This window comes from Monodelphis domestica, chromosome 1, assembly GCF_027887165.1.
Source record: "Monodelphis domestica isolate mMonDom1 chromosome 1, mMonDom1.pri, whole genome shotgun sequence".
Taxonomy (NCBI): domain Eukaryota; kingdom Metazoa; phylum Chordata; class Mammalia; order Didelphimorphia; family Didelphidae; genus Monodelphis; species Monodelphis domestica.
Genome location: NC_077227.1, coordinates 410,050,177 through 410,066,836, shown reverse-complemented (window position 1 = coordinate 410,066,836; position 16,660 = coordinate 410,050,177). Strand labels below are relative to the sequence as shown.

Sequence of the window (16,660 nt, the reverse complement as noted above, 5' to 3'; positions counted from 1 at the left end):
GGGGAGGGAATCATCAAAACCAACATGAATACATTGAAAGTTTGAAAATATATGTATCAGGAGCAGCTAGTGGCACAGTGGGTAAAATTATAGGACTAGTTGTGAGGTCCTAGGTTCAAATTTGGGTCCAAAGCTTTCTAGCTTATGTGACCCTAGACAAGCCACTAAACCCCATTTGTCTGGCCCTTACCTTTCTAGCTTATGAGTTGTTACTAAGAGAAAAGTAAACATTTTTTTTTAAAGAAAGGATGTAAAAGACTATATGCATTGTATTTGACAGGACCTCTCACTTCTGCAAAGGACTGGGGTAGGAATTAGAGGGGTTATCTTCTATCTTCTTGGGGGGCCTGCTTGTATATTCTTTGTTATTTTGTAACATTTACTTGATTTTTGTGGTTCTTACCTTTACATTGTTGTAATCATGTATATTGGCTGTACTTATTTCATTCTACCATCAGATTATGTCATAGTTTTATACTACACAGTAATTATCTATTTACATTCGTGTACCACAATTTGAGTAGCAGTTCTCTAATCAATAGTTATCTACTTTGTTGCCAGTTCTTTGCTACCACAAAAAGTACTGCTACAGAATGTTGGTATCATATAAACATCATAAGCAGTGAAAACACTTCACAGTTTACAAAGTGCTTTTTTCACCACAATTTCATGTGAGCAAGCATTATCTCCATTTTATAGATGAAGAAACTAAGACTCAGAAGCAACATAACTAAAGATCCTAGGATTTTCAAGTTAGACTGGATCTTAGAAAACATGTAGCCCAACCCTCTAATTTTATACCTGGGAAAACCAACACCTAGAAAATGCTTTTTTTTTTTTTTTGGCAACAAAATAGAATGTAGAGTCAGGATTGGAACTCAAAAATCCATTGCCTTAGGCATGTTGCATTTCCAAGACTATATAGCTAGTGAGTGCCAAATTCAAGTCCAGAATATAGGTCTTGAGGTTGAATCCTATGCTACCATCTTTTACACAGCCTTGTTTGTTTATAAATGTTCAGTATGATTATAAGGAAAAGTTTCAACAATGATTCATTCTCAACAATTTTCCAAATTGTTTTTGACTGTAGAAGCTGTATTCTGAGGGATACTCTCTTGGACACATTTACTGTAGAAATCTCATCTTCCTTCTTTATGGTTGATTTATAGTACATTTTTAAAAATTGCTTTCTAGTTGGAACTTGCCTTATAAATATTAGGGTTACAGTTTACAAATTGTTTGATTGCTCTTTTAGAATTCCAGTGCAAACTAGCTTTAGAATAACATTGTACCAACTTCAGGGGAAAGGCTGGAAGGTTTCTATAAAATCCACTGGTGTAACTCACATTTATGTTAGTAGAAAACCAATCAGCTAAAGCATTATTAATTGGTTTTTCTGTGACAAGCAACTGAATTTATCTTAGTTGCTAAAAATAAAAGATAGTATGTTGGGGCTAAATTTGTAATTAGAATCCTTGGATTTGAGTAACTTCGGGTAAATCACTTCTCCTTTCTGAATATTAGAAAATGAAAAGGTCTGTTTAGCTCAGAATCTAACTTCCTGAGCAATGTGATGATGATAATATTTATAACTTTACAAAGTTATTAAGAAGAAAGCAGTTTATAAACTATATAGTGCTATAGAAATATGAACATATCTATTTGGAAAAATATATATTCACACATAAATATATATTAGAAGGAAGAAGCAGAGCTGTTACTGATTACAGTAAGAAAGTTCCCTCAATAAAGGTTCTAAAAGACCTTTGATTTGGGGGGAGGGGGCAATTCCTCTTACCTGTGTAGATGAGCAATTAGTCTGCAACTCATTGAGTTGTCCAGGATCATAGTATGTCAGAGGACTTAAACCCAGATGTTCATTACAAAAAGGCGTGTTTGCTATATACTATATTGCCAAGTTGGCCCTTGACCTAACAGTACTACTTCTATTTCAGTTCAGGTCAACAAACATTTGTTTGGTACTGCTGGAATAAGAAGCCAAAAACAATTTTTGCCCTTAAATTGTTAATATTCTTCTGAGTCTGTATTTTACTATATGTACAACAGCTTGGGGGGGAGGGGGGATTCTATAGGAAGTAGCCTCTGAGCTGTGCTTTGAAGGGAACAACAGATTTAAGAGGTTAGGAAGGTGTACATTGCAGATATTAGGGGATAGCCTATGCAAAATCACAAAGGCAGGGAATGGAGGGAAACAACTAGTAATCCAGTTTAACTGGAATGGAAAGTTGATAAAGGGGAACAGAATCATAGATTTGTGGAGAACTTTTTTTTAACATTCTAGGCAAGTGATTTGTTATAGGGGAGCTACTGGAGATTTTTGAGTTAAAGGGAATAAAGTGATTCAGTCTTTTTTATTATTAATGTTACTCAATTATTGTTAATGACAGAAGAAAGGGAGAGGACAAAGGGCTACCATAAGATATTTGGCTGAAATAGATTCTTTAATGTATTCAGGTCAATAAACTTCCAGTCTAGATAGTGCATAATAGTTTTCTGGTATTTTCTCCATCATTTTGCATTTTTTATCCCATTTATGTCATGCAGAGCCACATTTATGTTCTCTGGTTTACAATTATGATCTGACTTTTTAATAGGAGATTTTCTCAGAACTGATTGATAAGTCCTGTTTTAAAATTTTAGCCAAAATAAAACAAGGCTCTTACAGTGCTCAAGGGATTTATATTCTAGGGCTTTGTTAAATAAATCCTAAGCATTGATCATTTCATAGTAGAAAGAACACTGGACTAGGATCAGAAGACTTTGGTTCAGATCCCACAAGCTGTATGAGTAAAGACACCCCCCACCCAACCCCCGTGAATTCATCTGCCTGAAATTGTGACTGGTTCCTTAACTAGAACCAGGAATGACAGTTACCACATTGCCTGCCTTAGCCATAAGGGTGAGGGAGAAGGCACATTTTTTGAATCCTGAAGTTCTAGCTATTAGCAAGAAGAGCAGAGTATGTTATGATCTGAAGCACAATTCTTTCCTTAATGAAACTTGTGATGTTATTTTATAAAGGATGACATGGAACAGTTAGCATAGTGATAGAATGCTAGATGGGGAATATGGAGGACCTGGATTCAAATTTGGCTTCAGATACTTCCTGACTGTGTGACCCAGGGCAAATCACTTAAACACTATTTGCCGACCCCCTTGATGCTTTTCTGTCTTAGAATTCATTCTAAGAAGGTATGGGTTTTAAAAAATGACATCTTTTTGTTTTTAAATGTCAAGAGAACTTGGATTCAAAAAGTCATATAAAGTTAGAGGTAATTCCCATTTTATTGCATTTTAACATTTACAAAAAGCAAGCTCATGATCCTATGAGGTATGTAATACAAATATTAATATTTCTATTTTACAGATTAATAAACCGTGAGTATAAGGAAAAGGGAAATGTCCACAGTCAGATATCTGGTATAGGAGAATTGGGACAGGAGGCCAGAACCTCTGCCTCTAATATATATGACCCACTCATTAAAAATAGATAATAAAACTCTATAAAACTCATCTAGTGATTAGCCTTCACGCCTAAATGAGTAAAGAGTAAGTCATAATTAACAGAAATGACAACCTACAATTACTGTAATTTAAATTATTGAAGTTTAAAAGAATCAGATCCTTGTCTAAAAAAGGAAAAGAGAGAATATAAATTATTGGAGTAATTAACAGTGATATAAGTTAGGGGACAGCCCTCATGCTATTGATGAAGAGCTGATATTGGGTTTCATACTCCTCCTTGACACATACTTTTCACCCTTTCAAGTGATCTAGGCAAATTTAAGGCTATATATTGTAGAAGTGCTGACCTACATCAGTAGAGGGAGTTTTTACATCTGAGAGTTCTCTACATCAGTGAGATTACAGTTTAGGTCATATCCTTGTAATTGGGGAATAATAACTTTTTTTTTAAGTTATTTGCATTAGAGGACTTAAGAAAGGGGCATGATATGGGAGGCTGCTCAATAGATTGAAAGCCAGACTTGGAGATGGAAGGTCCTAGATTCAACTCTGGCCTCAGACACTTTCTAGCTGTATGACCCCTGGACAAGGCATTTAACCCCAGTTGCCTACCCCTTACCACTCTTCTGCCTTGGAAGCAGGACACAGTATTGATTGGAAGATGGAAGGGTTTTTTTAAAAAAGAAAAGGAAGTAGTAGTCCCATTTTGTTTCCCTAGAACCTCTTTAGACTCATTTCTTACTGTGAAATAAGGAATTTGGACTAAATGACTTAATGTGGAATCAGAAGATCAAAATGTCATGGGGAAGGAACAACAAAAAAGCCGGTGTCACCATCACAAATATAGAGGAATAAAGTGTATTTTACAATATTTTACAAATTACAATAGAACAGGTGAGGGTGTTGAAAGGCTTTAAATGCCAGGCAAAATTTATTTTTTATTCTAGATAGGAGTTAGCATTTATATGACACCTACTATATGCCAGACACTGCTAGGTGTCTTTTTTTTTTTAACCCTCATCTTCTGTCTTAGAATCAGTACTAGGTATTGGTTCCAAAGCAGAAAAGCAGTAAGGGTTATGCAAATGGGGTTAAGTGACATACCCAGGGTCACAAAGCTAGAAGGTATCTGAGGTCATATTTGAACCTTAGACCTCCCATTTCTGGGTCTTGCCTTTCTATCCTCAGCCACCTAGCTGTCCCTGCCAGGTGTTTTTTTAAAAAGATGTCTCATTTGATCCTCACAACTCAGGGAAGTAGGTGCTATTATCACAATTTTGCATTTGAAGAAACTTAAAATGGAAATAATAGAAATCCATTGACATGAGAGTAGGAAAGTGGTGACAGACAGACCTGATTACTGACAGCTGATTGGAGGATGAACTGGACTGAGGAGAGACTTGTTGCAGAAGACTATTGTAGTAATCAAAGCATGAGGTAATAAAGGGCCACATCAGGGTGGTAGCTGTGTGACTCCAGAAAAGGGATTTCTGGGAAAGATGTTGTGAAGGTAGACTTGGTAACATTGGATATGTGAGATGAGTGCAAATGAGGGATCAAGAATGACATTGATGTTGTGAGCCTGTGCTACCAGGAGAATGGTGTTAGCTTGGGCAGTAATAGTGAAATTGGGAAGGGAGGTGGGAGGGAGGGCTTGGGAAGAAAAACAAATTCTTTGGATGTATTTTTCAAGATGTCCAGGAGGCAGCTGGCCATGTGAAATTGGAAATTAGGATAAAAGTGAGGACTATTTAAATAGATCTGAGAATTACAGAGATCATTGAATCCAAGGGATTTGATAAGATCACCAGGTGAGATAGTACAGAAGAGACAAATTAAAATCAGCCAACAGTTATTAAGCACCTACTATGTACCAGACATTGCTACATGGAGGGGGGGGGGGAGTACAAAAAGAGGCAAAAGATAGCCCCTGCCCTCAAGGAACTCACAATTTAATAGAGTAAACAATGGGCAAACAAATATGTACAAATAAGCTATATACATAGGAAAAATGGGAAATAATTAAAAGTAGGAAGGCACTAGAATTAAGAGGGGTTGGAAAAGACTTCCTGTAGAAGATGAGATTTTAATTGAGACTTGAAAGATTCCAGTGCAACCGGTAGGTAGAATTGTGGAAAGAGAATATTCCAAGCATGGGAAATAGCCAGAGAAAATGCCTTGGGCCAAGAGAGAATGTCTTGATCCTGGATCAGTAAGGAGGCTAGAGTCACTGGATCCAAGAGTGAATGCTGAAGAGTAAGTTATAAGAAGACAGAAAAGGTGAGGGAAGACGGTTGGTTATGAAGGGCTTTGAACACTAAGTTTGTATTTGATCCTGGGGGTCTTAGGGGGGAGCCACTGGAGTTTATTTACTTGGCAGGAGTGTGTGACATGGTTGGACCTAGAGGATGCAAGTGAGGAGAGACTTGAGGCAGGAAGACACACCAGCAGAGGCTATGGAGGTCCAACATGAGGCCCTACACAAGGATGGTGACAGTATCAGAAGAGAGAAGGAAGCCTTTTTTTTTTTTAAAACCCTTACCTTCCCTCTTGGAGTCAATACTGTGTACTGACTCCAAGGCAGAAGAGTGGTAAGGGCTAGGCAATGGGGGTCAAGTGACTTGCCCAGGGTCACACAGCTGGGAAGTGTCTGAGGCTAAATTTGAACCTAGGACCTCCCGTCTCTAGGCCTGGCTCTCAATCCACTGAATCACCCAGCTGTCCCCCTCCCATAAACTTTATACTGGCTATCCTGCTTTCCTAGAATGTACTCCTTTCTCACCTCTGACTCATAGAATCCCTTATATGTCCTGCAACCCTCAATTTGAGCACCACTTCGTATGTTTGGCTTTCTTTCTTTTCCCCAATTACTAGTGCCCTCTCAAAACTACTTTGTATACTGTGTATAATTAGATGTGTTCATATCTCTTCCAATACAGTATAAACTCTTTGAGAGGAGGAACTATTTTGATTTTATCTTCATGTCCTCCAGGGCCTAGTATAATGCTTGACATAGTGCTTTATTTTATTTTTTAACCCTTATCTTCCATCTTAGAATCAATGCTGTGTATTGGTTCTGAGGCAAAAGAGTAAGTGGTAAGAGCCAGGCAATTGGGGTTCAGTGACTTGTCCAGTGTCACACAGCTAGGAAGTGTCTTGAGACCAGATTTGAATCTAGGACCTCCCATCTCTAGGCTTGGCTCTCAATCCACTGAACCACCTACCTATCCCTAGTAAGTACTTTAAAAAGACTGACTGATTCGTCTAGATCAGCCTTCTCATTTTACAACTAAGGGAACCAAGGCCCAGATTTGGGAGAGAGTCTTGGCTAAGGTCAGACAAGGTAATAAATGCTGGAGTTAAGATTCACACTTTGATCTGATACTCTTTCCATAATATGATCATAAATCTGTAATATTATTTAAGAGTAAAAGTAATTTTGTTATATTTTAATAATAATGGCTTTATGATTATAAGTTACTTTGCATACATTATCAAATTATACTTTGATAATAACCCTTCAAGGTTAGTATAGCAACTATATGGAGTTTACTTATGAGAAATCTTGAGACCTGAGAAGCCTGTGACTCACATATGATCACAACTATTATTCTATAGAGTCAAAATTAAAAGTATCTGTTATACCATGATAAAAGAATATGTGTGATACAAGTGCTAGATTTGGAGTCAGGGGCATGGATTAAAAATCTCAGTACTATGCTTGTAATACATGACCATGAACAAGTCCCTTAACCTTTCTGAACCTCAATTTGCTTTTATGTAAAATCAAGGAGTTGGCCTACATGGTGTCTAAGTTCTTTAGAACTCTAAATCCTTTGATCATAGTTGTTCCTTATTTCTATTGTTCCTCTGTATTTCTTCCCCTCCTCCACTCTATTTCCTAGCTTTCTTTCCAATGCTTAGTTCTCCTGGGCACCATTTTTATTCTCCTAAAGATGCAGAGTATTGGAGGATTACAGTGAGTGCTACAGATGAAGAATCCCTGGTATAGTTCTCACTGCCTAATGGAGAGTTACCATTTGGAATTGGTCTGAATGGTGATATATGTTTTTGACAAGTGTGCAAATGTGGTGGATTATTAAATAGTTAACGAGGCCTTTTCCAATAGAGAATTAAAATTGTCTACTAGTTCACAGATCAGATCCCATATGATGGAGGCAGAAGCTGCAGGGGTCATTTTAGACAAACACTTGAGAATTTGGAGAGTTTCATAGTAATTAGCTTTGCTTTGCTCTTGTCTTAGTAGCAAATCACACTCTTAATAGGGCAGAAAGAAGCAAGAAAGAATCTAGAGCCTGTTACTGCAGTATTGACTTTTGTCTGACTAGAAATATACTTTTGTCTGTAAGATGCTAAAACAGTTGAACAGTCCTAAATTGTGGAGGTTTTCTCTGGTGAGTAGTTGTTGTTGATCTCTTTAGATGAGACATTAGGTGATGTTGCAATGATCCTCCATTTTAACAGTTGGTTGTCATATTACTAATAATATCTATTTTTATATTAATTTTTTTAAACCCTTATCTTCCATTTTGGAATCAATACTGTGTATTGGTTCTAATACAGAAGAGTGGTAAGGGCTAGGCAATGGGGGTCAAGTGAACCCAGGACCTCCTGTCTCTGAACCTGGCTCTCAATCCACTGAGCCATCCAGCTGCCCCATATATTAATTTAAATTTTTTTCCATGTTTATATAATTTATTTCTTTCCCTCCTCTTCTCTCCCCCCTCCGAGAGCCAACAAGCAATTCTACTGGGTTGCACAAATGAATAACACCTATTTTTAAAGCACTTTAAGATAGAATGCTTTCAACATACCAGCCTAATCAGGGTAAATAGTATTTTCTTTTTGCAGATCAGACTTTGAGAGGTTGCATGACTACCTCTAGTCATAGAGCTAGGACTTGAATCTAGGCCCACTGACACCAAGTCCAGTACTTTTGGCATTATGCTGTGTTGTCTCACCAGAAGTAGATTAACTGGAGCCACCTGAAGCTTTTGTTTTCTAAGGGAAACAAAGTGTGTCCCTTGTGGGCTATTGGGGACAATCTAGTCTAGGCTCCCTCATTAAAGAAACCAAGGCCCAGAAAGGAGAAGTAAAGCTGAACCAGATTATGAGCCTCTGATTCCACATTCATTGTACTTTCCTTAGAACATGCCTAGTTGTGCTCCAGTGGGATTGCTTTAAAGTTTGATAAGAGTTTTATCTATATTATCCTACTTGAACTTCACAATAAGCCTGTGATGTGTACATGCTGCCTTATTTATAACTGAGAAAAATGGAAGGATAGCTAAGATTTGTCTGTGCTCATCTAACTAGTAACTAATGAAAAGGGAGTATGGTGCCTTTGGATCATCAAGCAGTTTTTCTGTGGAAAGAAGAAATACCCATTATAATGACATTATTCACCTTTTCTCTAATGCTTTATGGTTTATAAAATGTTTCCTATAATAGCCCTTTGGGGTAGTTGTAGTATCCTCATTTTACAGATGAAGGAACCTGGTCCAAAATGTCAGAGATGGTTCCAAGGTCACAGACTATAAGTGGCAGAGGTAAGACCTAAGCTTTTCTGACTTTGTGGCAGCATGGTATAGGACAGTGATGGCAAACCTTTTTGAGGGGTGGGTGATGTGAGAAATTTCCTCAGGTACACATGGAGGAGGAGGGGAGCAGCCTGGTCCTTGAGTTCCTCTAAATTTCTAGTAACAAACTCTGGTAAACTCTGTACTGGGGCAACGGTGGCTATTCCCACAGAAAAGGCCGAGTGCTCCTTCCAGTTCGCATGCCAGAGGTTCGCCACTATGGCTATTGGTGGAAGAACACTAAATTTTTAAAAACCTGAATTCAAGTTCCAACTTTCCCATTTGTTAACTGTATAGCAGTTGATTAGATACAACCAGAGAAGCAACTTGGTATATAGTATATAGAGTGCTGAGTTTGGGACTGAGATGAAATGATTAAAATTCATAAATACATACACACCCTCAATGCTACTTAGGGGATCATGAGCAAACCACTTAACCTCTCAGAGCCTCAATTTCCTTATCTGCGAACAGGTTAATAATATTTAATCAGTCTACCTCAGGATTCTTGTGAGAAAAGAATTTTCTAGTCCCTTGCATAATCCCTGGCAAATACTAGATACTTATGTATACTTGTTGGTTGATTACTTTTCTGAGTTTGTTTTCTAAATACATAGAATGTGGAATTTTGATTTGATTATTTCTAAGGTCCCTACTAGATCATAGCCTGATATTATAAATCTAGGGTCTTTCTATACATAAAAACTACAAACAAATTAATGCCTAAACATATTGTAGCTAACTAAGAATGCAGTCGATTTTTTTTATACAGTACTTGGTCTATCTGCTACCTAATTCCTTATAGGAACAGAACACGAAATCAAACCTGTTATTTTTGTGTCTCAAGATACTGCTCTTTTCAGGCATAGAAATTAGTTACAATATCCTACTAGCTGTCACTGAATGAGGCAGAAGTCGCAAGAGTCATTTCAAACTCTCACTTCAACCTCTTAGTTACTAACAACTTGGAAAATAATAAGCTAGAATTATTTCTTACAGAATACTTTGTTGGATATGATTTCCAAAATATTTGAATCAGATGTGCCTAATCATGGCAATGACTTCAAATTTATAACAAATTTACATCACATAACATCATATAGTTATAAAGTATTTTGACTATACTTTACTCATAGCAATTGCATGTCAGGTATTCTTTCCCAGCAGGTATAGACTTCTAGAAATGAAATTGCTTATCCAAGGTCATATTACTACTAGGTGACGTTCAGGAAAATTCAAGCCTTCTGATTCCATTTTTTTTACTTTCTGTTTTGCCAACGTTGTATTAAGAATATTTCTAAATAGTCTGCAAATAATTGTCTTGTAATTCTGATGCAAGTTATGATGGTTTTCTATGCCAGTGTCTTCAAAGTAATAAGGATCAACTGGGGAACTGTGGCCTAACCCCATGGAGTATGTCATCAACTAGATGGTGGTTAGATGGATCACATACCACTTTCCCTTTGCCTAGTCTATTGTGGGGCTTGTCTCCAATTACATTTACCTTTAACTGTCCAACATTTTCCTATTAACACCTTATTCCTCTTCTATACAACTTCTCAGCCTTTCACTCTTGAAGAATATGAGGAAAGAAGAAAGATTGGCTCCTACAGGTTTTTTAACCTACCATTACCTGAGGGCCTGCTACTATACAAATGCCAGTGGGAAAATTCCATTCACAGTTCTTTTACACAAATACCACTGAATACTCTCACATGTCCCAAAGTTTATCTCTTAGGATCAGAAGCAATGATCAGGTAAGAGCCCTTATTCTCCTGCTTTTCATTTGTGGTGGGAAATAAGCAGACCATGGATAGGTTACCCTAAACCCATTTTTCTTACAAATTTATCTGTTAACTGTCTCCTAAATTTGCAGCAAGTATCATCTTAAACTCCTCATTCTCCTCCCTCATCCATACATCCAGTTTCCTTTTTATTCATATAGCTGCTACTCTAATTGAAACCCTCATCACTTATCATTTAGACTATATATTATATTTATCCCCTTAATTGGTCACTCTGCCTCGTCTCTTTTGACCAGTCTGTCCTAAGGTGGTCACCAGAAATGATTTATAAATATGATGGACATATGGAGAATGAGGTTTTTGTCTGCTCATATTTTTTACTGATGTTAGATAATTTTTAAAAAGTGGAGACCCCTGGTCTGTACAATATAAAAAGTGATTTGGAAAGAATTGAATATTTAAAAGAAAAAAAGGAGTCCTTCACATTAAAAAAAATATTTTTTTTATGGAATATTGAGCAAGAATGCCTGATAAAAGGCAGATCACCTTGCTCTCCCACATACCTACTCTAGCAAAAACCTGAAATTTATACCAGACCAAATAATGATCAAGAAATTAAATGAGAAATAACATAGTATATATAATATATAGCACATTATATATATTGTATTGACTTCTTATACCCTGTCATCTACACAAAAAGTTGCCCAGAAGCCCATACTCACAATAGGAAAGAGGGCTACAAGTACAAGTCAGCAATCTCCCAGAGACTTAAGCAAAGCTCTGTGTCTAGGGTAGGAAGAATGGAGGACCTTTCTTCACCATCCTCCAGAAAGACCTTGAATGGAAAGCAAAATAAACTTTTAAAAGTAATTTCCGGAATTTATTTTATATGTACATATTTTAAAAGGCAGTATGAAATGAATATTCAATTTCATATGTACTCCTTTGTGTTTTGTTTGTATGTGTGTTTGAAAATGCTCCGTTTTAGTTTAGTTGGGTTTTTTTTTAAACCCATACCTTCCATCTTGGAGTCAATACTGTGTATTGGTTCTAATACAGAAGAGTGGCAATGGGGTTTAAGTGACTTGCCCAGGGTCACCCAGCTGGGAAGTGTCTGGGGTCAGATTTGAACCTAGGACCTTCCATCTCTAGGCCTGACTCTCAATCCACTGAGCCACCCAGCTGCCCCCTTAGTTTAGAATTTTTAAAAAGTTTAATGAATACTTTTACAATCATGTCACATCAGTGACACTTTCTGTATAAAAACTCACCTTGTAAAAAAAGTGAGTTAAAATAGAAGAGACTAAGTCTTGACAATATCAAGACTTCACTTATAATTTTACTATACTTCTGTTCAGAAAAGGGTCCCTCACAGTTTTCACACTCAAAAATCTTTAATTCAATGCTTTTGCATTTTTTTTTACTTTTTAATGCTAGAAGAGAATTCGACAAAGAGAGGACTATAAAAACATTTTAAAACAATAGATGACAAAAAAGGAATTCATAAGAGAACAAGGCAATTTTGTTACTACATTGTTGAATTCAATATTTTTCTTTTTTTTTTAACTATGTAACAAATTTGTAATTTTAAGGACAATATTCTTCTCTTGAGAACAGGGATAGACAGTATCATTGATTGACAGTCAGGAGACCTGGATGTTATCTGCTATTTTTCTAGCCTCTTTTCCCACCCCTCTCCTCCCATTTCTTCCTTTGTATAAAAGAGATTGTAATATTCTATCATCAGGACTGCACATAGTTGTTGTAATGATCAAATGAAGTAATGGTGTGGAAACACTACATATGCATTGTATTTTTGTTATTAATTGGAATATTATATCAATAGCTGTCCTAGGCCAAGCTCCAGTGTCAACTGAGTATCTGAGGTTTCCAGTAATAAATGATAATTTCTGTTTTGTGTCCTATACATTGATGTTTCTCAATTAGGAAATAGCTTGACAATCATTTTTTTCTGTTTGAGAGGAGAGGTTTTGACTTGTTTTTAAGCTTTAGGTCAATAGTGACCAAGATCGAGGATGTTAATAATTTCACCAAAGTCAGTGTCATAAATGGCAGGTAGGAACCAGGAGAAAATAAGCAAAACAGGTCTGTGTGCTGGACTAAAGGAATCTATAGGTTGTGTTTTGGTCAGTACTTCATGACTTTTATCTTAGTTTGGGGGATATAGTAAATGAGTCCACAAATAGAGATGAGATTCCTCTAGGTGAATGATCTTATAAGGGAATATGAAGGGTTTTGAGTCTTTTGTGTTCTGGCTGCTGGTTGGGATTGTTCCCTAAAGGTGTTTTGTTGTTTTTTTCTCTCTACCTTTTAGAATGATTAAGCTAGTATAGCAGAATCTTTACCATTTGCAGTATAAATTGAACAATTTGTATTTGTTCCACTTAAGCCAGTGAAATGCTAGGGACTAGTTTTTAACCCTTGCTGGCTCCTAAGACTCTGGTAGCTGGTTTATGGTAAAGGCAGTACTTACAAATACAGAGGTGTTTGTTCTTTCCGTCTGAATTCGGATTTAATGGCTTGTGACCTTGGGCACATACCTAATCATCCTTCTAGCCCTATGTATATGATCTGTCCTATGACCACATAAGTGATTGGAATATATTTTTATTATATTTTCTAATGAGTGCAACATTTCAAAATACAAAAGAAAATTTGAAAAATTGTGTAGGAAACAATGCATTTTTTTAAAAGGAAAGAAATTTCAGGAAATGGCTGAAGTAGACCTAACCCATTGACTAACTTTCCTTTTGTAGAATTGATTTCTAATTTACCTGGTCACAGTTGTACCAAACATCTCATGATTTAATTGAACTTAGGTCCAAGTCCTGTCTTTGTCACTTACTACCTACATAGGTCACTTGCCTATTAGGACCTCAGTTTCCTCATCTTTAAAAGGGGATAGTCGAACTAGATGCATTACAAGGTTCTGTCCAGCTCTAAATCTATGATTCTGTGAGAAATAAGTTATAGAACTATTTCTACTATAGAATTATTCACTTAAAGATTTATTAAGAATCTACTATGTGTATAGCAGTGTGCCTCTGGAGAATTCTAATGTGTCTATCATTGGTTCCTTTAAATTCCATTGGAATTAATAGTCTAGGAAGTAAAGGAGAGAAGGTATACACCAGTGATGGTGAACCTTTTACAGACAGTGCTGGACCCTGCCCCCACCCTTGAACCCACACTGGGGAGGGAGAAAATGCTCCCATTGGGCTGCTGGGTAGAGGGATAGGTAAAGTGAGGAATATCCTCAGTGAATTTAGAGGGGGAGGGGAGTGACCTGAGAGCTCTGCTCCCCAATCCAGCTGTGCTGCATATGAGCCACCCACCTTACCAGCTATGTACTCCCATTGGGCTGCTAGGTAGATGGGGCATGGGGTATGAAAAAATGTCATCAGGCATTTTGGAGAGTGGGGAGGGGATTAACTCCGCTGATATCTTTCTGCCTTTCTAGTAATGAATGAGGTGGGGGTGGCACATTCCCACAGAGAGTGATCTGCATGTCATCATTGGCACCTGTGACACAGGTTTGCCATCACTGATATAGACACATGTTTTAAGGTAAAGACAACAAAGATGATAAATTTTGGGTATTTGTGCAGGTAGTATTACTTTCTCTGTCTTAGAGAACATAGTTAAGTCCATATACTGAATGAAATAAAACTGAATTTTTGTGTTAATTTTGAAATTCTATTTTTAAATGCTAGTTGGTAAAATGGAATTTTTACAGTAGTGGCAATGATGATTACTGGTTGTTATCATTATTATATAAAGTTCTCAAATAATTCATATAATTAAACTAATATCTCACTGTCTAGAAACAGGGATTTTAGTTCCAGTCGGAAGAAATGGTTTAAGCTCAGTTTTTGTCAAGCATTAAGAAAGTACCATAATCTCAATACTCACAGTACGTTGATCCTTTCTGACCTCTCTAGTACCTTTAGCTTTTTAAGCATCCACCCCGGAAATGCAGAAATATCAAGCCTAACAAGTACCTTTTGTGGTGCATAAATTTTTTTATCTTACTAGGTATATTTGATCTTTCCATTTTGGTCTTCCTGGTGTGCAGATCTGTTCATATTACTCACCACGGTGCTCAAAAAACTTCAAAGTCTTCATCATTTATGGGATAGACAAGTTATTTAGTATGGCTTTTAAAAGATCTTCTGTGGCATGTCCTTACCTGCCTTTCCAACCATATCTTTCACTACTTTCCCCCTTTGTTACAGCCAAACTGGATAACTCATTGATTTTACCCACACTACCAAATTATTTTTCCCTCTGTTCTCATTGTACTTTTTATTTTTCTTAAACATTTAAATACAAATGTCTGTTGCATTTATTGGTCTACATAATTTCTCTCATCTTTCTCCAATTAAATTCTAAATTACTTGAGAGTGAATACTGGCTTTTATTTATTTTAACACCATATATGCTAATAAACCATATTAGTTACGTTTGAATGGTTGAATTCCAATCCTTTTTCCTCCCTGGAAAAGTGAGACATTTAAGATATTCTTGCAAAAGTCTCAAATGATTTATCATAATATGGCAGAGCTGTACCATTTTAAAGGTAGTTTGGATTTTCATACAGCAATAACTTGTGTTTGATACATTCAAGAGAGAGTTGTTGCTAAGTCATAAAGTCAGAGGTGTTCTTGGGAAGAGCAGTATTTGTTAGCCATTCCTTCCCTCCTTTTTCCTTCATTATCTTTTTTCTTTTTCTTATTAACCACCCCCCCACTTGTTCATTTTGTTTCTACAGTTGGAGAAAACAAGGGGTCTAAACAAGGCCTTACCCCTAGTTGGCTCTGGACTAAGTGACTACCAGAACTTTAAACATCAAGTCCAGCTTTGCCCACCAACCTGTCTGACATGTCGGGACCCGTGCCAAGCAGGGCCAGAGTTTACACTGATGTTAACACGCACAGACCCCGGGAGTACTGGGACTACGAGTCACATGTGGTGGAATGGGGGTAACTGTCTCCACTTGTTTCACTTTATTCTCTTCCCCCACCCCCCAAAAAAAGGCTCTGACCCTTGTATTTTGTTGTATTTGGCTCTGTATTGTCTGGAAAGTGATCTGTTTTTGCAGCTGTAACACACCAAGGTTAAGGTCAATGTCACAGCTTACATACATCTCTCAGATCTGCAAGTTCTGTTATTGTCTTGAAAAAAAGAATTTTGTTTCATTGGCCTTACCCTTTAAAAACTTGCAAATCTTAGCATTCTCTTCCCCGTTATAAAACATTTATCTTAGATGTAACTATTAGACATGACAGAAATTGATTATGGAGAGGCTTTCTTACCCTAAAGAGTTTATAACAATTAGATTAGATCCATTAAGGAAAGCCCAAAATTTTGTCCAAGGTACTCTTGAGATTAGGGAATTTTCTTCTCCCATCCATCAGGATTTTGAGGTACATCACCTAAATATTGTTCCTTTTCCTATGAAATACAAATCCATTAATGTTTGTCTTTGTCAGACAATTATATGTCCTTGGAATTTGACTCAATTGTTCACTCAAGCAGTTTTAGTGTCATTAAATGCAGTTTCAGTTTGAAGGTTAGTACCCATTTCTTCCCCAAAGGCTCCATGGTCCATATTTATTAGATTATGACCCCTGAGTGTAAGCATTAAAAAAAAAGGTGACCTCCCCATATATATATGTTTGTGTGTGTGTGTATATATATATATAGCAGGACTGTCATTTCCCTCTTTATTGTATCTTCTTGCAAATAAGAGATTCCTTTATGATTTCCATATCCTTTCCAAATATAAAAAAGTATTTTGACTCT

At 36.8% G+C, this 16,660-nt stretch overlaps 1 protein-coding gene across 3 annotated transcripts in view; it reads left to right on the top strand.

Moving 5' to 3' along the window:
- CSNK2A1 (casein kinase 2 alpha 1) overlaps positions 1-16,660 on the top strand; it is a 60,012-nt gene that overhangs the window by 17,917 nt on the left and 25,435 nt on the right. For all 3 annotated transcript variants that reach the window (XM_056811983.1, XM_007474492.3, XM_007474491.3), the window contains exon 2: positions 15,627-15,837. In XM_056811983.1, coding sequence (XP_056667961.1) covers positions 15,737-15,837 — 101 coding nt within the window. In that variant the 5' untranslated portion in view covers positions 15,627-15,736. The remainder of the gene's footprint in view (positions 1-15,626; positions 15,838-16,660) is intronic.